This window comes from Mytilus edulis, chromosome 3 (genome assembly GCF_963676685.1).
Source record: "Mytilus edulis chromosome 3, xbMytEdul2.2, whole genome shotgun sequence".
NCBI classification, from domain to species: Eukaryota; Metazoa; Mollusca; class Bivalvia; order Mytilida; family Mytilidae; genus Mytilus; species Mytilus edulis.
This window is the reverse complement of record NC_092346.1, coordinates 18,936,869-18,960,140: the sequence shown is the minus strand read 5'-3', so window position 1 is coordinate 18,960,140 and position 23,272 is coordinate 18,936,869. Positions and strand designations below refer to the sequence as shown.

The 23,272-nt window shown below is 32.8% G+C and overlaps 2 protein-coding genes across 2 annotated transcripts; both read right to left on the bottom strand.

Annotated features, from left to right (window-relative positions):
- Nucleotides 1-1,856: 1,856 nt before the first annotated feature.
- LOC139514807 (uncharacterized) lies at nucleotides 1,857-12,701 on the bottom strand. Its single transcript, XM_071304424.1, has 3 exons — nucleotides 11,882-12,701; nucleotides 11,337-11,415; nucleotides 1,857-2,438 (listed from the first exon to the last, which is right to left on the bottom strand). Exons 1-3 carry the CDS (start codon nucleotides 12,560-12,562, stop codon nucleotides 2,077-2,079), a joined length of 1,122 nt encoding a protein of 373 aa, XP_071160525.1. The 5' UTR covers nucleotides 12,563-12,701; the 3' UTR covers nucleotides 1,857-2,076.
- Nucleotides 12,702-18,553: 5,852 nt separating this feature from the next.
- On the bottom strand, nucleotides 18,554-22,351 carry LOC139515088 (putative amine oxidase [copper-containing]). Its single transcript, XM_071304648.1, has 3 exons — nucleotides 22,273-22,351; nucleotides 19,559-21,504; nucleotides 18,554-18,883 (listed from the first exon to the last, which is right to left on the bottom strand). Exons 1-3 carry the CDS (start codon nucleotides 22,349-22,351, stop codon nucleotides 18,581-18,583), a joined length of 2,328 nt encoding a protein of 775 aa, XP_071160749.1. The 3' UTR covers nucleotides 18,554-18,580.
- Between the last annotated feature and the right edge of the window lie 921 nt (nucleotides 22,352-23,272).

Genomic DNA, 23,272 nt, shown 5'->3' with positions numbered 1-23,272 from the left:
GATATAAATAATAGTTAAGGAACAACACGTACTCCACTAAAAACCGGGAGTGAAATCAGGTGCCCCGGAAGGGTAAGCATTTCCTGCACCGTATACGGCACCAGTCGTGTTATTTCTTTGTTCAGTTCGGTAATGATGGAAGGTAATTATGACTGAGGAAGAATATCAGGTATGATTTCTGACACACTTTTGTCATAATGGCCAATCAGCTCATGATGGCGACCGTAACATTTCTTGAGTGATGATTTAATTTAATTGATTCATAGCCCTGTCTTAGCAACTTTTGAGAAAGTAGTATTCCTCGTTCAACAAAATCAACGTACTTTGATCTAGCTCTAGAGTAACGTATCAATTGAGACACATATAAGTCCATATGCTGGTGCCGCTGGGATGTTGCTACACAGAAATGGAAAGTTGACTATAGGAAAATTAAAATCATCGCGTTTGTCATAACTTTTGGTATTTGAATTACCATCAGTAGTCATTTCGAGAAAAAGGTCTAAATATGAAGCAGATTTATCTGTGTCGGTAGTATCTTTAATTTCAAGTTCACTTGGATATATTAAATGTAAGTGATCACTGAATCTATTATTATTTAAAGACAGTACATCATCAATATACCGAAAGGTGAAATTAAAAGACTGGGCTAATTTCTTTTCTCCTTTCTGTACTAGCCCTTGGATATAAAAACTGAAAACTAATGAAATTTTTAAGCAACCTGACCCCTTTAAGAAAATAGAAATGCCTCGTGCTCTTTAAAATTATAAGCAAATCCTGCTTCAAAAGGAGAACCAGTCTTTTTGTGCATGGCAAGTTAAAATTACGCTATCTGTTTGTTAAAATGGCACTTATCTGTCACAAACCTGTAAAAAATGACGGGATTTGGGAACAGCAAATAGATTAAAACCAAGGTCATTTGTAACACAAATATTATTGCAGTCAAACCATGATCTGTATAATATTCGGTGCCTTTAACTTAATAATTTTGAAAAATATTCCTTTGTTTTTTATGCAAAAATTGGGGAATTAAATATGTAATACACAACAAGAGAGACTAAAGATACAAGAGGAACATCTAACTCATAGATCGAAAATAAACTGACAACGTCATGGCTAAAATAGAAAAAGACAAACAGACAAATTATAGTACATACGACACAACATACTAAACCAAAATCTGGGGGATCTCACGTGCTCGGGAAGAGTAAGCAGATCCTGCTGTTCATGTGGCACCCGTCGTGTTGCTCATGATACCTGGTAAATAGTATAATTCGTTAGGTCACATTACTGAAAACGGAACGGGATTATAGTTTCGACATAAGAAACATATCCGATATCATCTGTGAAACGAATATTCCATAACATTCAACCAACTCGTCATTGCGTCTGTAAAATTACACAGGGATGATTTCAGCTTTACCATTTAAACTCTTGGTTTAATATGCTTTCTAGTGAGCAGCAACCCTTTTTCAATGAAATCATGATAGGAAATACAAGCCCGGGAACATCGTATCAATTGGGTGATATATACTCCGTATGCAGTTGCTGCTTGAATGTTGCCACATACAATTGAACTCATAAAACATTTAAAATTGTGTTCTATTCCTTTACTTTTGTTTGTTTGTTACAGCTGTGAGTCCATTACTAACAGATAATAACGCATGATGCTCATGCGCAAGGGAACATAGATAACAATGCAAAATTAAAGGATAATTTTTATTTTTATTCAAAAGTGAAATCGCAAAAATAAGTCAAGTGAACACACCTTTCTTTGGACGTTTAGCGATCGTCAATCAAAATATCAAATATATAAATACATGTACAAACATTCAAATGTTTTAAAGGTCTTTACAAAATCTTATAGTTTACTATTTATTACGTTTAGCAGGAATGTGTTGAATGAATAATCATTTTACCAGATAAAATATTTCAAACCGACTAATCCTATTGTGAAGGCAATCACAGCTTTACAGTTGTTGAATATTGCCAATGAAATATGTGGCCAAAAGTAAGTCAAAATGCCAAAACAAAATGGAAATACACAAATTGTTACCCTAACTGGTATGGAAAATTTCCTTATTTTGAACCAGGCTTGAAAGAGAATAACATAATAATTAGAAATAACACTGGTAATGCTTCATAACGCGTGACTAGAAATGAATATACTGAGTACAAAAAATTGAAACACAAAACTGTAAACGTACTCAATGTTTCATATATTTTGGGGTTATAACTATTAACTACAAATATAAGAGGACCTGATGATATAAATATAGCACAATTTTTGCTCACATAGTGCGATAGAAAACAGTACAGTATAAAAGTAATGATCATCATAACAATAAATTCACCAAATTCGACATAATAAAAGGTCAAACAACACCCAAGAAAACATATGGAAAACAGCAACTTCTCCAAAATATTTCTGCCTCTCCAATCTGAAAAAAGAGTAATAGAAAATATAATATATGAAATTCAAATCACATTTATTTGATAGCGTTCCTCTGTAACAAAACATTTGTGCGCCAATGATGTATAAGACATTATAAGACCTTATAAAAAAAAGTCCTTAACAAAAACAGTCATATTCATTTTATGTCAATTGACTTTCCCAATGCACCTGAAACCTATTTTTTTTAAACACAAATAACAATAATCAACGAAAAAATTTGAAAAGTTCTGTAAAAATCAATTAAGTACCGAAGCATTGACTTTTATTGATGATACCCTTGGGAACTATAAAGCGATTAGTAGATTTTAACCATAGAATTATTAGAGACAACATATGCTACTGCTTTCTCATGATTTCCTATACAATTTAATAATAATGTGCTGTATAAATTTAAGAGATATAACTAAGTTACCATTTTTTAACGCTTCACAGATCTATAATTGACCAGCTTGGCTGCAGTCTAATATGGGAAAACTAGGAATCCTTTCGGAAAAAGAGACTATAACCTACTTTCATTTGTATTCCTGTTTTTAGATTACCTTAGCCGTATTTGGCACAACTTTTTGGAATTTTGGATCCTCAATGCTCTTCAACTTTGTACTTGTTTGGCTTTATACATATTTTGATATGAGCGTCACGGATGAGTCTTATGTAGACGAAACGCGCGTCTGGCGTACAAAACTATAATCCTGGTACCTTTGAAAACTATTTACACCACTGGGTCGATGCCACTGCTGGTGGACGTTTCGTCCCGAGGGTATTACCAGCCCAGTAATCAACATTTCGGTGTTGACATGAATATCAATTATGTGGTTGTTTTTATAAATTTCCTGTTAACAAAGCTTTTAATTCTTCGAAAAACCTAAGGATTTTCTTATCCCAGGAATAGATTACCTTAGCCGTATTTGGCACAACTTTTTGAATTTGGATCCTCAATGCTCTTCAACTTTGTACTTGTTTGGCTTTATAAATATTTTGATATGAGCGTCACTGATGAGTCTTATGTAGACGAAACGCGCGTCTGGCGTACTAAATTATAATCCTGGCCACCGTTCTACAAAGCCTTCTTAACTAACGATGATCGTATCAGTTTACGATCTGTTTACGTGTGGTTCTACGTTCCCGTTACGTGTGTTTCACAAAGGCATCGTAAAGGACTACTAAGTTGATCGCAAGTTACGTCCTGTGTGTCATCGTAAGTGTATCGTAAACCGAGAAGAGTGCTTTCTTTCACGTCCGCACTTTTATCGAGTATGGCATGCCAAATAAACATTTTTAAAAATAATTATTATGGATGGCGAATTATGGAGATATTTTTATATCAATATTAATACAACTAAAGAATTTTAGTCTGTTTTCAATATTAATTCAAGATATATGACGCTTACAGTCATAGGACAAAAGTGAGTTTCCACTCAAAAAATGTCCGATCATTTCACCTAAAATCGGTACTTTTCAAAAAAATATTACCAAGTAAGTCTATGAGGGATTTTTATAAAATAGATACCATAAGATGCAGAAATGTCCGAAGTTTAATTGTTTATTTGGCCATATTTTTAGTGAGGTTCTTTTTCATTATTGAATGGGTTAAACACAAATGATTTTTTTTACGATTTTAATTTGGTTAGAATACATAGCAAACTTTACCGTGAGTCAAGCAATATATATACTTTTCAATCTTTAACTTCCCCTCCCGCTTCCAAATTTGTTTTCTACTGTATTAATTTTTGAAGACATGTCGCATCTACACAGTCTTATTGATCTGCAGCTTACCCCTATTAGTTTTGATATATATAATCTACATTAAATTCGATTCAAAAATAGTCACTTGAAAGGCATATATATCTAAATAGTTGCAATAAGTTCCATTAACCACTTATAAAATACATTTCTTTTTTGGCCGAAATTACAAAAAAATAATTATTATCTGGTTTGACTGTGAAACACTGATTTCAGATTGATGTTGTACACATAACTTTAAAAATGGGAATAAAACATCCTTCTTTAAACGTTTTATCGATTACCACTGTGCCTGTAGTGATATAATTATAAATAGATTTCAGAACGCGGACGTGATAGAAAGCCTATTTATTAAATTGTGAAGACGTACGCCGATGGGAAATAAGATAAGTAAACAATGATTAATACCTTAGATTTGCATTAAGTTAGTTGCTTGAATATACAAATAAACAAACGAAGAAAGACTTTAAGTGTAGTTCTATAATATTACTTTATATATTGAAGATTCTTCTTCGTCTTCTAACATTTGAGGCATCTTGACAAAGAATAAAGAACGCTGCAGCCATGTTAGATGGATTAATTTATTTTCGTAGAAAAACTACGATGGAGTTACGACTGGGTATAGCTGTAGTAAGTTACGCCAGGATTTACGCTTTATTTACGATCATCTTAACTTACGACGGCTTTGTGAAACGGCTGTAAATCCTACGATTTATTTACGATGGACTTACGATGACACGTAGACTTATCACAAGCCCAGTAGTCAACACTTCGGTGTTGATATGAATATCAATAATGTGGTCATTTTTATAAATGTTCTGTTTACAAAACTTTAAATTTTTCGAAAAACTAAGGAGTTTCTTATCCCAGGCATAGATTACCTTAGCCGTATTTGGCACAACTTTTGGGAATTTTGGATTCTCAATGCTCTTCAACTTTGTACTTGTTTGGTTTTATAAATATTTTGATATGAGCGTCACTGATGAGTCTCATGTAGACGAAACGCGCGTCTGGCGTACTGAATTACAAATCTGATACCTTTGATAACTATGAGGTTTAATTTGAAAGTTTCTTTTTTGAACTACTATGAAAAAAAAACATTAAAAGTATTTCTGTGACTGTCCATGAAGAGTTTTTAATTGTTATGCATATCAAAACTTTGAAACATTATCAATCTATAAGTCAATTTTTATTTCATTATGAATGCTGCCAACTAAAAGGGTGTTGTTGAAGTAAAAATATTAGGTTAGAGTAGCATATTTTTGAAACTGCTTATACTATCTCCTATATAATTACAGTTTTGTTTCCTTCTGTTTTAGTTCCTGTACCGGATTTGTTTTCGCTCAATCGATTTACATAATTTGTTACTATTGAAAAGTGGTATACTACTGTTGCCTTTATCTATGATCCTCAATGCTCTTCAACTTCGTACTCTATTTGGCCTTTTTATCTTTTATTCGAGCATCACTGATGAGTCTTTTGTAGTCGAAACGCGCGCAAATACATGTACAAAATTTCTATCCCGGTATCTATGATGAGGTTTTTTTACAACCACTGTGTCGATGCCGCTGGTGGAGTTTTAATTCCCAGAGGGTATCACTAGCCCAGAAGTCAGCGTTTCTGTGTTGACATGATTTATCTTTGATATGGTCATAATTAGAAATTATCTGTTTACAGAGCTTTGAATTTTTGAACTACTAAGGCTTTTCTACTGCACGAATAGATGTCCTTAGCTGTATTTGGCAAAACTTTCAGGAATGTTTCATCCTCAATGCTCTTCTTTTGTGATTCCATTGTCACTTATGAGTCTTTTGTAAACGAAACGTGCGTCGGGTGCAAATAAAAAAAATATATCCTAGTACCTATGATGAGTTTATTACAACGTTCTTGGTGATCAATAACAATATGTTTGTGTATTATAATCTTGAGGACAACACAAACCTATTAGAATACTCAAATAGTACTAATTCTCAACTTCGTTAAGGTGAACACATAACAGTTTAATTATCAAAATAACAAGTGTGTCCAGTCAAATGTTCATTCACTATATTTTCCTTGTACGACTTTGTCCCCAGCAGAGCTTTAGAAAAACAGTAAATTAACGGGTGTTACACGGACTCTTTTTAGATTATACACGGACTCTTTTTTGTTGTTACACGGACACTTTTTATAAATAGAATTACTCGTGCATGATCAGTGAGTTAATGGACACTTTAAATTTCAATTAGATTTGATTTTCTTGGTTCACTGACATATTTCCTGTCTTTTTTAAAATAAAATATGTACTTTAGCATCATTTTTTTTTAATCCAATAAAATATTATTTATATCAGTACACGAAGGGGTTAGCCATTTAACTTTTTAAAAAAAGGAGGGTGGTATTCTCCTAAAAAAGATGTTTTGATAAAAAAAATTATGAGAAAAATTTACTGTGGTCAAGCAAATTACAAATTAATGTTCTGCATGATTCCTGATTTTCCGAATACAGTATATATAATTAGTGCTAATTTCAAAAAAATGTATATATTTGAGTGATGGCGTTAAAAAAACGAAGTAATTTTCATACTCAGACAAGAACATACCGCATCTGAATCAAAATAATCGGCCAATAAATGCATTTTCTTCAATATATGGACATGCATAGTATTTTGGACAAGGCCAAAAATAAAAATATGATGATACCGACGTTTATATTTCAATAAAAAAAAAGACAGAAAATATGTAAATAAAAATCAAATCTTATCAAAAGATAAAATCCCTATCAAATTAAATTTTAAAGATTTAAGATTAAATAAATAAAAAATGTCCGTGTAATACATTTGCAAATAGTGATCAATTTTGGATGGTAAGAGCTGCGATTGGATCATATAGTAACACGTGTTTAATCCAGATCAACAGTTGCAGAGACGATCGTGAATTTAAAAATAATCAAAGTATATGCCTAAATATATCTAATAACAAGACAAAATCCATTTTTTTCAAAACATTTCATTCACTAATGAAGTAGGAAACCCGGTCTTTTGATATTTTTATATTGTTATTGAATTTCTATATAAGTTGAATTCATGTACATCAGGGGCGGATCCAACCATTTTAAAAAAGGGGTTTGGTACCTAGGACAAAAAGGGGGGTCCAACTATATGCCTCCATTCAAATGCATTAATCGTCCCCAAAAAGGTTGGTCCAACCCCTGGAACCTCTCCCCAATTCCGCCACTGATTATTAAAGTCATGTATTTGGCAGCAAACGTGCGATTTTTACGATTTTATAAAAAGAGGGAATGGGGGGATGATATGGCACATCCTGCATTTTTTCATCAAATTAGAGATCAAGCCTGTTTATTTAAAAAAAAATGTTCAGTTTTGCAAATTGTACTATTTCTCTATTGAAACGTCATACAAGTCAAATACAAAACAAAAGTAACAAAAAAAAACAACCCGGAAACAACCTTCCGTACAATTTTCTGCACTTGTAGTCAGGTCAAGGTCCTCGGCTATCGCCTCGGATCTTGACCTGACTACTCGTGCAGAAACATTATCCGGCAACGGTTGTTACCGACCTGTTTCTTTGTTAACTTTGTATTGTATCTAATACGTATTCTTCACAAGGTAATAAAAAGAATTTCTCCTAATTTTCTGATTCCAACATTATAAAGCCCGCTATTAAAAAGAAAAGAAATTATTACATACAACAATGTTGTAGTATTCTATTTTTTTTGTTATTTGTTCAACGTTCTTGCAAGGCAGCTACATAAAGGAAAAGAAATAGTGATAGGTTTTTACCAAACTGTTTATATTTCAGCATGATAAACAATGAATACATTTGGAAATCACCAATTCACCAACATTCCAACTGACTCCATTTTCAGAAAACGAAATCTGTAACAAACATAAACTTTTAGCCACCGCTTTACAAGCAGAGCCAAATACAATGAAAATCCCAACAATGTATTGGCTTCCGAAGCTACACAAAACCCCTTACAAATATAGATTTATTTCGTCTTCAAGCCATTGTTCCACTACTAAATTGTCTATTTTTCTTACCAGCACACTTGGTACAATTAAAAACCTTATAATAAATTGTTCAAATAAGGCCTTCGAAAATAGTGGAATAAATTACTTTTGGAGTGTCAAGAACTCGTTGGAAGTACTTGATAAATTGCATGCTTATATTGGTGATTTTGAATCTATTCAAAGTTTTGATTTTTCTACCCTGTATACCACATTGCCTCACATTCTCATTAAGAAAAAATTCACACACCTAATTAAATGGGCATTCAAAAAATCAGAATGTGAATATATATGTTCAAACTCTTTTAGGTCATTTTTTAGTAGCAATAAACAAAAAAACTATGTTAATTGGACATGCTTTGATACTATATATGCCCTTGAATTTTTACTAGATAACATTTTTGTTCGCTTTGGGGATTCCGTATATCGTCAGATTATCGGAATTCCAATGGGGACTAACTGTGCACCACTTATTGCGGACCTCTTTTTGTATTGTTATGAGTTACAATTTATGACAAAAATAAGCAAAGACCCATCAAAACAACATCTGATAAACAAATTTAATAATACTTTTAGATATTTGGATGATATTTTGGCTCTCAATAATGACGACTTCAGTATGTATATTAATGAAATTTATCCTGCTGAACTTACTTTAAATAAAGCTAATACTAACAATGACCACTGCCCTTTCCTCGATCTTGATATCTATATCACTAACGGAAAGCTGAATACTAAAATTTATGATAAAAGGGATGATTTTTCATTTCCTATCGTTAATTATCCGTTTTTAGATGGTGACGTTCCCTTGTCACCATCTTACGGTGTTTATATATCTCAACTTGTACGATTCGCTCGTGTATGTAACAATGTTTTAGATTTTAACGAGAGAAATTTATGTATTACTGAAAAATTATTACACCAGGGTTTTCGATATCACAAACTAGTCAAAACATTTACTAAATTTTATCATCGGTATAAAGACATCATTCGTAAATATAGCTCAACATGCAGACATCTTATACGTTCAGGTATTTCACATCCAATTTTTTATGGAAATATTCTTTATAAAGCACAAAGGTGTCAGTATTCACCTCAGAAACTTAAAAAACCTTTGAATAGACTTATTAAGAAGGGATATAATTACGATACGGTTGTCAAGTCATTAAAGATTGCATATTTTGGCGTTAATATTGAGTCACTGATAAGGTCTTTGCGTCGGAACTAAACACATTTATTCTAAAAACAGTTGTTGGCATGACACGGGTTATGTTCTTCTCATATATGTTATGATGGTATGATACTAAACCCCTAACGGGAAGGATTGTGCCTGATGTACATATGATGAAATCATAATCTTTCAGTCAGTTTAATTGAAGTCTGGAGCTGGCATGTCAGTTAACTGCTAGTAGTCTGTTGTTATTTATGTATTATTGTCATTTTGTTTATTTTCTTTGGTTACATCTTCTGACATCAGACTCGGACTTCTCTTGAACTGAATTTTAATGTGCATATTGTTATGCGTTTACTTTTCTACATTGGTTAGAGGTATAGGGGGAGGGTTGAGATCTCACAAACATGTTTAACCCCGCCGCATTTTTGCGCCTGTCCCAAGTCAGGAGCCTCTGGCCTTTGTTAGTCTTGTATTATTTTAATTTTAGTTTCTTGTGTACAATTTGGAAATTAGTATGGCGTTCATTATCACTGAACTAGTATATATATTTGTTTAGGGGCCATCTGAAGGACGCCTCCGGGTGCGGGAATTTCTCGCTACATTGAAGACCTGTTGGTGACCTTCTGCTGTTGTTTTTTATTTGGTCGGGTTGTTGTCTCTTTGACACATTCCCCATTTCCATTCTCAATTTTATTTAGTTAAAATAAATTTTGATGTTTTATAGTTCTAACAAAAACTATATAAAATGCACATCTCATGAAAAAAAGAGACGTTGGTTTTAATTAGCAATGAACGTATCCAAACCAAGAAAATGAGGTAAACTTTAAAGGTCAGTTTGACACCCTAGATTGGGCGTATGACATTTGCGCCGATTTTGAAAATTTTCATTCTTTCATTGGCGCCGATTTCATTTTTTCATTTGCGCCGATTTTATATTTGCTCCTAATTAGATTTACAGGTAAGTTAAAACTTGTACATGTACTGTGCTATACCATTGGTAAAATCTGGTTATAATTGTTTTTCATCCATGTTTAAGTTAATTTTGATTCATATTGTTCTGGAACTTCGTTGTAACATGATGGTCATATTGCACATTGAAACGGACCGAGAAGTAAATTCTTTAATCATCGAGGGCCATACATATCGGAAGGTCTGTGTTCTCAAAAGTCAGAGTTACCACGGATTCTATTGTCAAAACACAGATCGAGCATAACCATGTGGTAAATGTCCGAAAAACAGATGCTAAAGAACTACGGATACGGTCAAAAAGGAAAAAAGTCTGGAGATGTTTCTTTTAGGCCTTCTTCCACCTCCCAGTGGTTAGCAGGGGACAACAGTTATATACATGTTGTGATTGACAATTCATTACTTTGTACAAGTGGCAAATGGAAGAGGTCTATAATGATAAATGAAAAATAACATGACTTAGATGGAGAGTTCTCTCATTGACACTCACATCTATTCACCTGTAATTTACCTGTAATAAAATCGGCGCAAATGAAAACAAAAATCGGCGCAAATGAAATGCAGATCGGCGCAAATGCAAAACGCCGCCTAGATTGCAATCGCGATTTGCCTGAAGTTGTAAATGATAGCTTTTCTTAGTCTTGTTTTTTTAATAGGTGAATAACCATGGTTAGTACAATTTTGTCAATGAAACCATTAATCGAAAGGAACTGGTGACCAAAAAGGAGAGTGTTGATTAACACAAGTAGAACACTTATTCGAATATAAAAATTGCATTCAAAATCGCTTTCACTGCTGATTACGATTTTAATTACAGTTGAAGGTGTTTAATTACTGGAAAGGATTTTTTGGGGGGAGGAGGTATTGAGACGTGGTTACACTCTACGCAAAAAAATGAGGGTTTAGATAAGAGAGGGGGGAAAGAGTTTTGGGAATCTGTGTCATGAATAAAAACGACTAAATAAATAAAAGCAACAAACAAACAAAAAACTTACGAATGTCCTTCGCCATCGCCTCTACATGCTTTAGTTTATCTCCAAATTGTTCAATCACACCTTGCATATTGCCGATTATCTGAAAAATATCAGTAGCATTTGAATAATCAAGATATGATTGATAACGGTTTTTTTTTATCACTCACACTAACCTTCCAAAAAATTATAGGTTTCTTATTTTGAACAACTCAAACAAAAGAAAACAGTTTTTCTTTTTTTTTTTTTGTTATATAATATTAACCTATGATAGAAATAAAATGTTTTTTTATATTTTTAATTTTGTTTTCATCTTTTTTTTATTTGGCTATGGATTTTAAGTACTTGACAATTGCGTATATTTGAGAAGTTCCAACATCAAACATATTGTGATTTAACGTACTGAATGAGAATATTAAACTTTCAAACATAATATCTCACCAGTCACACCAGATTTTCACTATTAAAGATCATAACCACGTAATTGTATTTACAGTGAATGCATGAACAGATTTGTGTTGATAAAGGTTAAATTCTAAATACCAGGATCTAAATAAAAATAGAAATACCTCCTTTGTATCCTTTTCACGACGAATCTCATCTAACAGCGTATTTTGATATTGTGTGCATATAGTATCATCCATTGCTCTGACTGCTGCATCTTTCAGCTTTTGTCTTATTGTTATTTCTTTGTTGCATTTCTTGGCAATTGAAAGTATGACACTTTCAATTTGTGTTTTGTAGCGAGAATAATCTACATCTGAAATTTTCCCCTCTTGAGAATGACCATGCAGGTTGTTCCTGTGCTTGATTAAGTCTTCGACGTCTTGTCTAACAACACCGGTACAAGACGGAACAAAGTTAATTAACAAACATCTCAAAAGTGTTAGGTCCATACATGTTGTTGTTAATGATAGTTTTGCAGAATTACAACAGAATTGAGACCTGCTGTTCAAATTATGACCTGTTGTTTTCGGTCCTGTTTTGTCAAATAAAATATCTAATTGGCTTGGGTAAAGAACTCTTTGGGAAGGAGTATTTCTGGGGGGTGCTCCTCCAGTGCATTGACAGCAGGGGTATTTGTTATAGCAAAGATGATAAATTGCATGCTGGTTTATATTAATGAAATCGATTAAAGTCAGGTTTCGCTTGGATAAATCATTCTCTAGTAATAACACAAGTACTTCCTTCCCATGCTCAACGATGACTGTTGATGTTCTGTAAAAGTTTTCTCGTTGTTTTTGTGTCATTTTTTTCACCAAAAAAAAGAGTAAGTATTTTACTTGTGTAATTTGAACTAGTTTTTTGAGTTACCAAGACGTGCGTTCTTAGGTATAATATATCTTAAATACTTATAGCTAGCTACATTTTGCATCAATATTTTTCTACTTTCGTTTTCTCTAGATTATTTACATAGTTACCAAGGTAGTATGGTCTATTGAGCTAACAAGACTCGAGACCAATGTTGGATACAGATATGATTTACAATTACGGAAAATTGTAAGTGATTCAATTTATAAATATAGGTATATCGAATTTAAGAATCTTTTATGTAATTTGTTGTCATCATTAGCTTTTGAATGTAATATATGAAATAAAATACGAAAAGTTAGATTATTAATGTTTTCACATTATATATTTTTTTCTATTTCTACTGGTTATTTATTTTGTTTTCCCGGTTTGGAAGAGGGTTCTTAATGTTGTTGTTTGATAAGGTATGTTTTCATTTTGAGGTACGCTTTTTGTATACAATCATCATAGGTTGACAAAATACTTATAAAATTGAGAATGGAATTATAATGCCCACTTATTCTCACAATTGTTTAAATTAAAAGCAAATATTATTTAAAATTATGTAGGAATATTGCTTTGCTTTCACGATCTAATGTGAATGCTATGCAACTTTCCTTTTCGAAATAAGTTTACACGAATAAGTTGAAATAAGAATAATTATTATTACAAGCATGTGCACTTTGTTAGCTTTTGGTCATTTAAGGAGGGGGAAGGGAACCAATGTTGCCTTATTGACCTTACACATCTTTAACGACTAATTGTGTTATATCCTTCATTTGACCATTTTGAAATTTATATGGCATGCCATGGACTTATAAAGAGTACTATACGGTATCAGTTTGGTTTCTTTTTTGAAGGCCGTACGTTATCCCATAGTCGTCATTTTGTCTCTGAATGATAGTTTATTCATTTGCCATTTTTGCATTTATACCACATCTGCTTATCTTTTTTTTATATATAAATGATGACGTTGCTAATTAAATGTCAAAAATATATGATGAGCAGCTTTCGAAAAGCAAATTGTATATCCCTATCTAGTACACATATTTGATATCATAGATACATGAGATACTGACTCCAAAATTTGATGGAAACCCGAGGTTATGACAGCAGATATGTGTTTGAACATATCATGAGGTTAGTTATGCTTCGAACGTGTTTGTGCTGGTCTAGGTTGGGTTTTTTTAATTTCTGAATGTTGGATAAAACACCACTTTCTACAAATTCGTTTATGTTCTAATTCTCCTCAGTACGTTCTCTGACTTGCTGGGTTGCTGTGTCATTAATATTCATTAGACATCTCCATCTCTATATAATAACACAAGAAATAGTTAATTAGCTGAAACTTGATAACACACCAAATAGACCCTGACCCTTTAGTAATTTATGTATGAGGTTACAATAGAACATAAGGATACTTACATAAAACATGTATATACTGAAAATAAATTCGAAGATCCTTAATTTATTCACTTTTGTGTGATTCCAGGATCTAGCTTCTTTTAATGTCAAAAGAAGTATCTCAAATGAACATTTTTATCGTATCGTGAAAATCTTCCTGTCATTTTCTGTTTTATATCGTGCCAAACTAAATTTACGATATTGCCGTTATTTTCAAACAATTGAAAGCAAAATTTGAACTAAGTTCCTTATATTTCGGAAAGATTACATGAAATGAAGTTCGTCTCTAAATACACTGACGGCAAATTGTACATCTACGACGTGACAACTCAATGCTTTGGCATAAAATATGTTCGTAGCTACAACTACATGAACTTGGAATAAAAGTTTAACACATTTATAGATGTTCGATTAATTGTATGAATTTCTATAAATTAATTTGTATGATTTCAAGATAATTATGGTTTTGATTTGTTTTTAAATCTTTTTTCGTCTCTCTCATTGAGTCCATCAGGTTCAAGAGTTCGTAACTGGTGCATCCAAAATCTCTCTCTTTTTTATTATCCTTGTGTATCCCAATTTTGATTTTTCTCAATGATTTGAAATGTGACGTTTTCAAAATCATGTCCTGCTCTTAAAAGGTGTCTTGTAATTGGGCAGTTCCTTTCTTTTGTATAAAATGACCGATGGTTATTTAGTCGGATGTTAAATGGTGTTTCTGTTTCACCAACATATTGTATTTTGCAAGTTCCACACGTTAGAACATAAATTGTTCCTATCATTCATAGTTTCTTCGAAAATATAAAGACTTTTCGGTCACAAGACTAGACGTTTCCACACAAACTTCAGGCTAAGTGATAAAATAAAGCTAGAAGGCTAATTTCAAACTTGTGCCTAGTAAAAAACATATACACTCATGATCATTATCATCATAAGAATAAACTATGTTTATCTTAAAGTAGATAGGGTGTCTTCCTCCATCTTGGATTTTGAAATACCAGATTTATCGGTATATATCTTTAATAGAATGTGCAAATTTTGAGAGTAGTAGGTATTCATGTGTAAAACATTTCATGAATATAGACATTTCATATACTATAAATGTAAAAAGTTAACTCTACAACTTTCTATAAGTATGACAGGAGCAATAATAAAAGTAATATCACAAAAATACTGAACTCCGAGAAAATTCTAAACGGAAGTCAAATGATAAAATTAAAATATACAACACATCTGTCATATTCTTGACTTGGTACAGACATTGTCTTATGTAGAAAATGGTGTATTGAACCTGGTTTTATAGCGCTTCACCCCTCACTTGTGTGACAGTCGTATCTGTTTTATATTATATCGACAACGATGCGTGAACAAAACAGACTAAAAAGGTTAAATTGTCAAATTAAGGGTACTGCAGCCATCACCGTGTCACAATCTCAATCAGAACAAATAATTAAAAAAACATTAACAAAGAAGCACAAAAAAACATATATCAAATTTTGCTTACTTAAATTTGTAATTTATTTGAGTATGTTAACTTCACACATGTTTATTATAGAGATACAGTATACGTACCGTTATCTCAGGTATAAAGTATAAAAGAGGGACGAAAGATACCAAAGGGACAGTCAAACTCATAAATCTAAAACAAACTGACAACGCCATGGCTAAAAATGAAAAAGACAAACAAACAAAAGCAAACATGACACAACATAGAAAACTAAAGAATAAACAACACTAACCCAACCAAAACACTAGGGGTGATCTGAGGTGCTCCGGAAGGGTGAGCAGATCCTGCTCCACATGTGGCACCCGTCGTGTTGCTTATGTGATAACACATCCGGTAAATAGTCTAATTCGGTAGGACACATTCATGAAAGGGATAACTGGGCTTCTTAGAATCCTTTTTACGACCGCAGCGTATTTTGGTATTGAGTGTCTATAGTATCACTCATTAGTCTAACCTCTGACTTCTCATCTTTTTTCTTATTATATATTCTTTGGTCACCTATTCCACACTGTAATACGATCATTGAATATTGTTGTTATTGGTATAAATATTGATTTTGTTATCAGTAAATTAAAAGCTTACTAAATATTAATAGTATGTTATATACATATACATACTCATGGATCTACAATCCGTCGATACCTGTAACTTGGCATTGCACAAGGTCATGTTTTTCTCTGGCTGTTTATGATGTCTTTACACTAAATCCATTGGATGTTGGATGTGTACGGATGTATAGTTTAGTCTTAGATGCAAGATTTTTTTATTAGTTGTTAGTGGCTTTGAACTAGCTGTCAGATAACTGCGAGTACTCTCAGATCTGTTCTTTGTGTCTTTTTGTGTCGAGATGTATAAGTATCCGGTCACGTTCACTTGTATTTTTGTCCATCTGATGAGTTTAGCCTTTTTCAACTGATTTTTATAGTTCGTTTTTATGTTGTACTGTTATACCACTGTCCCAGGTTAGGGGAGGGTTGGGATCCCGCTAACATTTTTAACCCCGACACATTATTTATGTATGTGCCTGTCCCAAGTCAGGAGCCTGTAATTCAGTGGTTTACGTTTGTTTATGTGTTACATATTTGTTTTCGTTCATTTTTTTATATATAAATAAGGCCGTTAGTTTTCTTGTTTGAATTGTTTTATATTGTATTATCGGGGCCTTTTATCGCTGACTATGATGTATGGGCTTTGCTCATTGTTGAAGACCGTACGGTGACCTGTAACTGTTAATGTCTGTGTCATTTTGGTCTCTTGTGGACAGTTGTCTCATTGGCAATCATACCACATCTTCTTTTTTATATTTGTCTTATTTCTTGTCAAGTAAAAGAATGACACTTTTCGTTTTTAATTTGTCGACAGAATAATCTGCATCTGAAATATTCCGAACTTGTGTTCTATGTAGTTTGTTCCTGTACTTAACTAAGTCATCGCCGGTGCAAATAGGAGCAAAGTAAACATATAAACATCTTAAATCTGTAAGGTCCAGACAGGCTGTTGTTAATGAATATTTAGTAGAATTACAACAGAAATATGATTTTCTGTCGAAATCATGACCTCCAACTTTGTCTTCTTTTATCAAAAAAAATATCTAGTTGGCTTGTGTACAGTTCATACTGTTACAACAAAGGTATTTACACTTACTATATAAACTAGTCGCTATGAAACAAAAGAGAACCAACGATGCCAAATTGACAATTTGTTTTACCACTTACTATTGGTAATGTGTGCTATAATTGATAATTCTGATTTATTTACATTTTTTGCATAGGTATAGGAAGATGTGGTATGAGTGCCAATGAGACAACTCTCCGTTCATATAACAATTTATATAAGTAAACAATTATAGGTCAAGATACGGCCTTCAACAAGGAATAAAAGGTCCTTTTAAAGCTTACGGTTTCAATGTTATATGATATTGTATGATTGGCACTGAGGTAAGTCTTCACCAAAGTCAAGGTATGAGAATAGTAATTTTTCAAAGCAAGAATGTTTTTGGGAATCCTTCTTGAAAAATTGTTTCAGGTCATTTTATTTTTTTATATATTTTTCTGTCTCTTATAATACATCTGATGATTATAATACTTTATGGAGATTTTAGAAGCAACACGTGAAATTTGACGACATGTCTTGAGCAACGACATCGTATTAATATAAAAGAGATGCAAAAGATTGCAAATAAGACAACTACCACACAGGAACCGTACGGCGGGATGTAAACAATAATGGGGTACTGTGCGGCATACAGTGTAAACTTTTAGCTATTTATTGGATAGTAGAATACTTCTGCTACAAAAATATGGACTGTTTTTGACAATACAATGCACATATATCGGGAACTGACATCATTTAAGTCCTGCTAAATTACAAAATACTCACAATTCAAGCATTTGAGTTACATTTTAGTCGGTTTTAGTCTTAAATGGGAGTTGCCGTATTCGTGTTCATTCTTAATATTTAAATGTTAGTTGTATGTGATGATAATACATAACATATATAAAGATTGAGGATGAAAACGGATGCGGCCACTTTCATTTTTGACAAAAACTATCTGAAAAGTGATAAATTATGGCATGTTTGGTAGATTTTTCATATTTAAGCTCAAATATGAGCTTCTGAAATGACTTAATCAGTTCAAATCTTTCACACAAACTAATTGAATCGACTGAAGTAGACAATTAAGTGTTTAAAAAGTGTACAACATTTTTCAATAGATGAATCTGAATTTTGAGGCCAAAATAGACCCTTACCGGACCTACTCCTTTGTTTGAATAAGCCACAGGAAGAAAAATCATTCATATATTTTCATCCATAACGCTTTCAATAAAACAACAAATTTTATTGAGGTAACAAGGGTCTTTGAATTCAAAATATTTATATAAACCCTGTTTTCTACAAATCAATGTATTTTCTATAACTCTTCAGTCTGGTCTCACGGTCGTTGGATGGCTCCATATTTTTTAAATTGACGAGTAGATAATTAATAAGCTAAAACTTGAATAAAAAAAAATAAGACAAACAAGACACTAAAACATTATTTATTTATTCATTTTATAAACTTCTAAGGTTATAAGCACTCAATAGCAAGACACGGATTTTTCTTCAATACTGCATCGTAATAAGTTCTTTTAGGTATACACTCGATATCACTCTTGGTTCTAAGTCTGTCGATTTTCACCGTCTTTGTTTTCTCATTACGATCTACTGGATCTAAGCGTACTGCATTTCCTGCCGACATGCCAGGGCTCTCATCAAAGTAATTAAATGGTATCAAGAATGTACTATGTGATTGACCTGGTGTATGTGTGACAGGTAGATCCTCTTTTTGTACAACATGATGCATACCCATTGTAACCCACGCAACTAGATCCTGTAAAAATATAACATTTTGAAAATCCTTCTTTAATTCTCTCACGTTGCTTTTAAATTAGTCATTTGTGTATTTGAAAATCAAAATTGCTTCTGATAACTCGAAAGTTTCTTTTTTATATCGTTACAAACGATTCTATTATACTGCTGTTATTTTCAAAAATATAATATAAAACTTGAATACTAACACAAGAAAAGATGAACGGTTTAAAACGTATACAAAATTTATGGTATCTATAATGAGTTTATATACAGTTCAATGTAAAGTTCTTCCTCTTTTCATTATGTATTTGTGTGTGTACAAGTGTTTGACTTCCAGCATAACATCTAACATCAGAAATTTAAAAAAATCCGCGTGTTTTTCACGTGAAGCTGCTATGAAATTCTGCTGTCTTGCATAAAATAATAATATTTTGAAAATCGATTGAGTAAATGAAATAGAAGAAAAAGAGACGGAAATTGGTGTACTACAAATGGTATACAAAAAATAATTCTACTTGAGGCCAACATATGTTTTTTTTACGAATAAATATTATTTGTCAGTACACTCATCATAAGTACCAGGGTTAATATGTTGTGCGCCAGACAACAGAGGACAAGTATCCTTGATAATTACAGTAGATAATATATCATAATGTACCAGTATAATGCAAAATATTCAATTAAACATATTTACCTCATCTACAATATTCTCATTGTCGTCGATAAATTCTTGAAAATTAATTACTGGATTATCTGAATGGGTATATACCGAGCTAGAGTATGGTTCACTGTCCTTGTATTTCGTGACCGCTAGTTGGTACTGGGACCAGCTTACGGCTGGGTTGTTTCCATCATTTGGCGGTCTTATCACCTTAGTCATACCTTTATTTAACAATTTGTATCCTGGTGAATTTCCGAATTTGTCCTTTTTGTTATTGTTGACAAATGTAAGCAGCTTCGGATACTCAAAGTTGAATGTGTAAGCCGCCTCAAGTTCCGTCTGTTTTAATCTTTTGATGAATCTATTCTGAACAATTTTAGCCCCTCGTTTTTTGTGACATACGTTATCAACAACATCCGGTTCTATGTCGATGGTTTCGAATCTGTTGCTTGTTCCTTTAATATCAAGGTCCATTTTGAAATTAAACAAATGTTGATGTAATGGCGACATCAGATTGTTATTAACTTGAAAACTGTACGGGTTGTCATGGTCATGCCATGAGCTCGTCACTATTCCAGTAGGTGTTATTTTTACTTCCATGACACCATTTTGATAAAATATAAAATCTATGACATAATCATAAATTCCAATCGTAGGAATGGTTCTGAGGATCAACGCAACATTTGCAACTCCTTCGTAAAATCGATGGAGATATTTAAAGTAACCATTATGTCGACGGAGTGGCATGCCAGTATTGAACTCAAATATACAAAAAGCACGCTCATTAGTCAGAGGTTTATCTTGTGTGTCAACCTTAAAAGAAGAACTTATAAAAGTGGCATCATTTGGACAATCAACACCAGGATGTAAATATTTTGCTAAAGCACCAATCTTCCAGGTAGTATCTAAGAAATTAAGTATATGTTCCTGTGGTTTATCCCCGGAATAAAACGTGGCAAGTTCTTGAAGACTTATTTCATAAGCAATACGTTCACCTTTGTAGCGAATATCATTTAGTCGTGGTCCGTAAAATACAGACATCCCAACATCAAACTCCCAGTACGTATATGAAACATGTCTGTCGTTGATATTATAACGTATTCCATCTGGGGATACTTGTGATGGGTCTTTTAAAGGCCTATTAAACGATGGTTTGCCTCTTGAATTTACAGTCCGGTCTTTTTTCCCATTGCTTGTGGGATAAGGTAATTTAACGATATATGCCTTGTATGTGTTGAAATATGCAACTGTTTGTTCTAAGCTATTGAATAATGATCCATCAAACCAAACTTTGATTATATTATCGTTACCATTATTCTCTACTTCTCTGAGGACTGCAAAATCTACCGGCCGTAACAAAAAGTGTTCAGTGAACTGTTGCAACCAACTAAACCATAAACGTTTCTTGACACCAGACAGTGGTGTTGTAAGTTGACTATTGACATTGAAAGACAAACACAGATCGCTACAGTTAACTAACCGTCCACCGTATAATTCATAAAGCATTTTTCCTGCAACTCTATCAATTTTTTCAAGCAATGGCTTGATACTGAAATCGAAAACGTCAATAGGACGATTGATGAATGGAATAGACTTTGGTAGGTAAGGAACATGTCGATAACCAGTCGGGTTAGGCAATGAACTCACAATAATCTCTATAACATCTGGAATGGAGATAGCGCCTCGAAAAATCATCACACGGGCCTCACGTCGAGGCTGAACACAATCTGTATCTAAATGTTTCAGAACGTCTCTTTTCGGTGGCAAAAATATTTCAGATATAAAAACATAGTTCGAATTGATTGCTGCTTTATCTGCAGTTGTTAGGTTTAAATCTGAACGGTTGTAAAGGTAATCAAGCAGACCCACTATTTCCTTTTTTGTTAAATCACGAAACACAGATGGTTTAATACTTTCCTTTAAGTTCACATTTCCATATAAACTTGATTTACGACTACATATTGGAATAGTTTTCTTAGCTGTAAAAAGAAATAAAAAATGATTATGATAATTAACGGTTGTAATTTGGGTTAGAATTGGCTTACAAGATTTTTTTCAAAATGTTTCCACGGGCTTTAAAGATGCAGCATCTGTTTTTTATAGACCGATTCAGTATTTTTATCTAATTGATATCAACGATCTCACAGCCTTAAAAGAGGGACGAGAGATACCAGAGGGACAGTCAACATATTTGGAAAGAGCATCTACATTTTTGCAACCACTTCATTCGCATTTTAAAGTTGAATTGGTAAAGACATATCTTTAAAGTAGGTATGTATTTTGGGGTGAACTGATTTATTGTGTTTGTACAAATAATTATGACGTCTCCATAGCATTTGTTTGTTTAAAATAACCTTTCAATACCGTCATTATCATGATAATTGTTTGTACTAGTGTTGTGACAATAATAGCATGAATTTCAAGATTATATATTCTTCGATAAAATGCGTCACTGTTTGTCCTGTGATTTCTGACGTCAATAGAAGATGTTCGTTGTTATTCTGCGGTTTACATGTGGTAATGGTTATCATATTCATTTGTGCGTTTCTCTGGGATGAATATTCTTGCGTTTGATTTACCGTTTAACTGTATTTATGTCAAGTAGCAATGTCATTTTTACACTGCAATATAAGCGGGAGGTTTGTCTATCCATAAAATCAGGTTCAACCCATCATTTTTTCTTAAAATATTCTGTACAAAATCGGGAATATGGCAGTTGGTATCTAACAGTTCGTTTCTATGTATACTGACGTGTGTTTTTGTTGCACTATCGTGTTTCCGTTTTTGTTCCTTTGTTTTTCTTTGTATAGTTGATGTGTTTCCCATTGTATTAGTTTGTAACCCGGATAAGTCTTCTCTCAATCGATTGATGACAACGGTATACTACTGTTACCTTTATCTATGAAGACATGATTACATGTATTATCAAAGTATTCTTAAAGAATGAATACATTCGAAAGTTAGATAAGCCGTAACACATTTTTTAGAATTAAGTATTATTAACAATAGAAATAGAAAATGAATATTGATAATAGAATATAGAAGAGGGACGAAAGATACCAAAGGGACAGTCAAACTCATAAATCTAAAACAAACTGACAACGCCATGGCTAAAAATGAAAATCGACAAACAAACAACAGCACACACGACACAACATAGAAAACTGAAGAATAAACAACACGAACCCCACCAAAAAACTAGGGGTGATCCCAGGTGCTCCGGAAGGGTTTAGAATTGATGCAATCATAAATGGAATAAGTTGAATTTTTTTAATATTACCTGTAACTTAAGAGGAAAAACACATGGACATGATTTATTTATTTATTTTGAAGGAAATTAAGATCACGGTAAGTTTCGGACAAGAAATCTACAGAGTAATTATCATACTGTAAAAACTGTACACAGATTTATGTTATTCGTTTTGCAACAAATGATATATCAGTATCTGCAGGAATTAAATACCTACTTTAAACATTGCATAATAAACCGCTTAAGTTTGTCGATCGCAAGTATGTACACATAATTATGTAAATTTATATTTTATACTTGCCTGACTTGGGCAACCATTTGTAGAATAGATTGTCACATATCCCGCCATATGCCTGAAATAATATCAAAATCTTACATTTTCTATTAACATTTGCTTTTGTCATCCTAATTAGAACATATCCTCTAATTGAAGCTTTATGTGTAGTGTCGATTTTTAAATACGGCATAACAATTACGTCATCATACTTTTGCACAAA

Coding starts and splice junctions, on each gene's coding strand:
- LOC139514807 (XM_071304424.1), bottom strand. CDS start 12,562: ATGACACAAAAACAACGAGAAAACTTTTACAGAACATCAACAGTCATC. Junction 11,416..11,881: donor GTGAAAAGGATACAAAGGAG/GTATTTCTATTT, acceptor GATATTTTTCAG/ATAATCGGCAATATGCAAGG. Junction 2,439..11,336: donor GGCGATGGCGAAGGACATTC/GTAAGTTTTTTG, acceptor CTCTTTTTTCAG/ATTGGAGAGGCAGAAATATT.
- LOC139515088 (XM_071304648.1), bottom strand. CDS start 22,351: ATGGGAAACACATCAACTATACAAAGAAAAACAAAGGAACAAAAACGG. Junction 21,505..22,272: donor TGCAACAAAAACACACGTCA/GTATACATAGAA, acceptor TTCTTTTTACAG/CTAAGAAAACTATTCCAATA. Junction 18,884..19,558: donor ATGAGAATATTGTAGATGAG/GTAAATATGTTT, acceptor ATATTTTTACAG/GATCTAGTTGCGTGGGTTAC.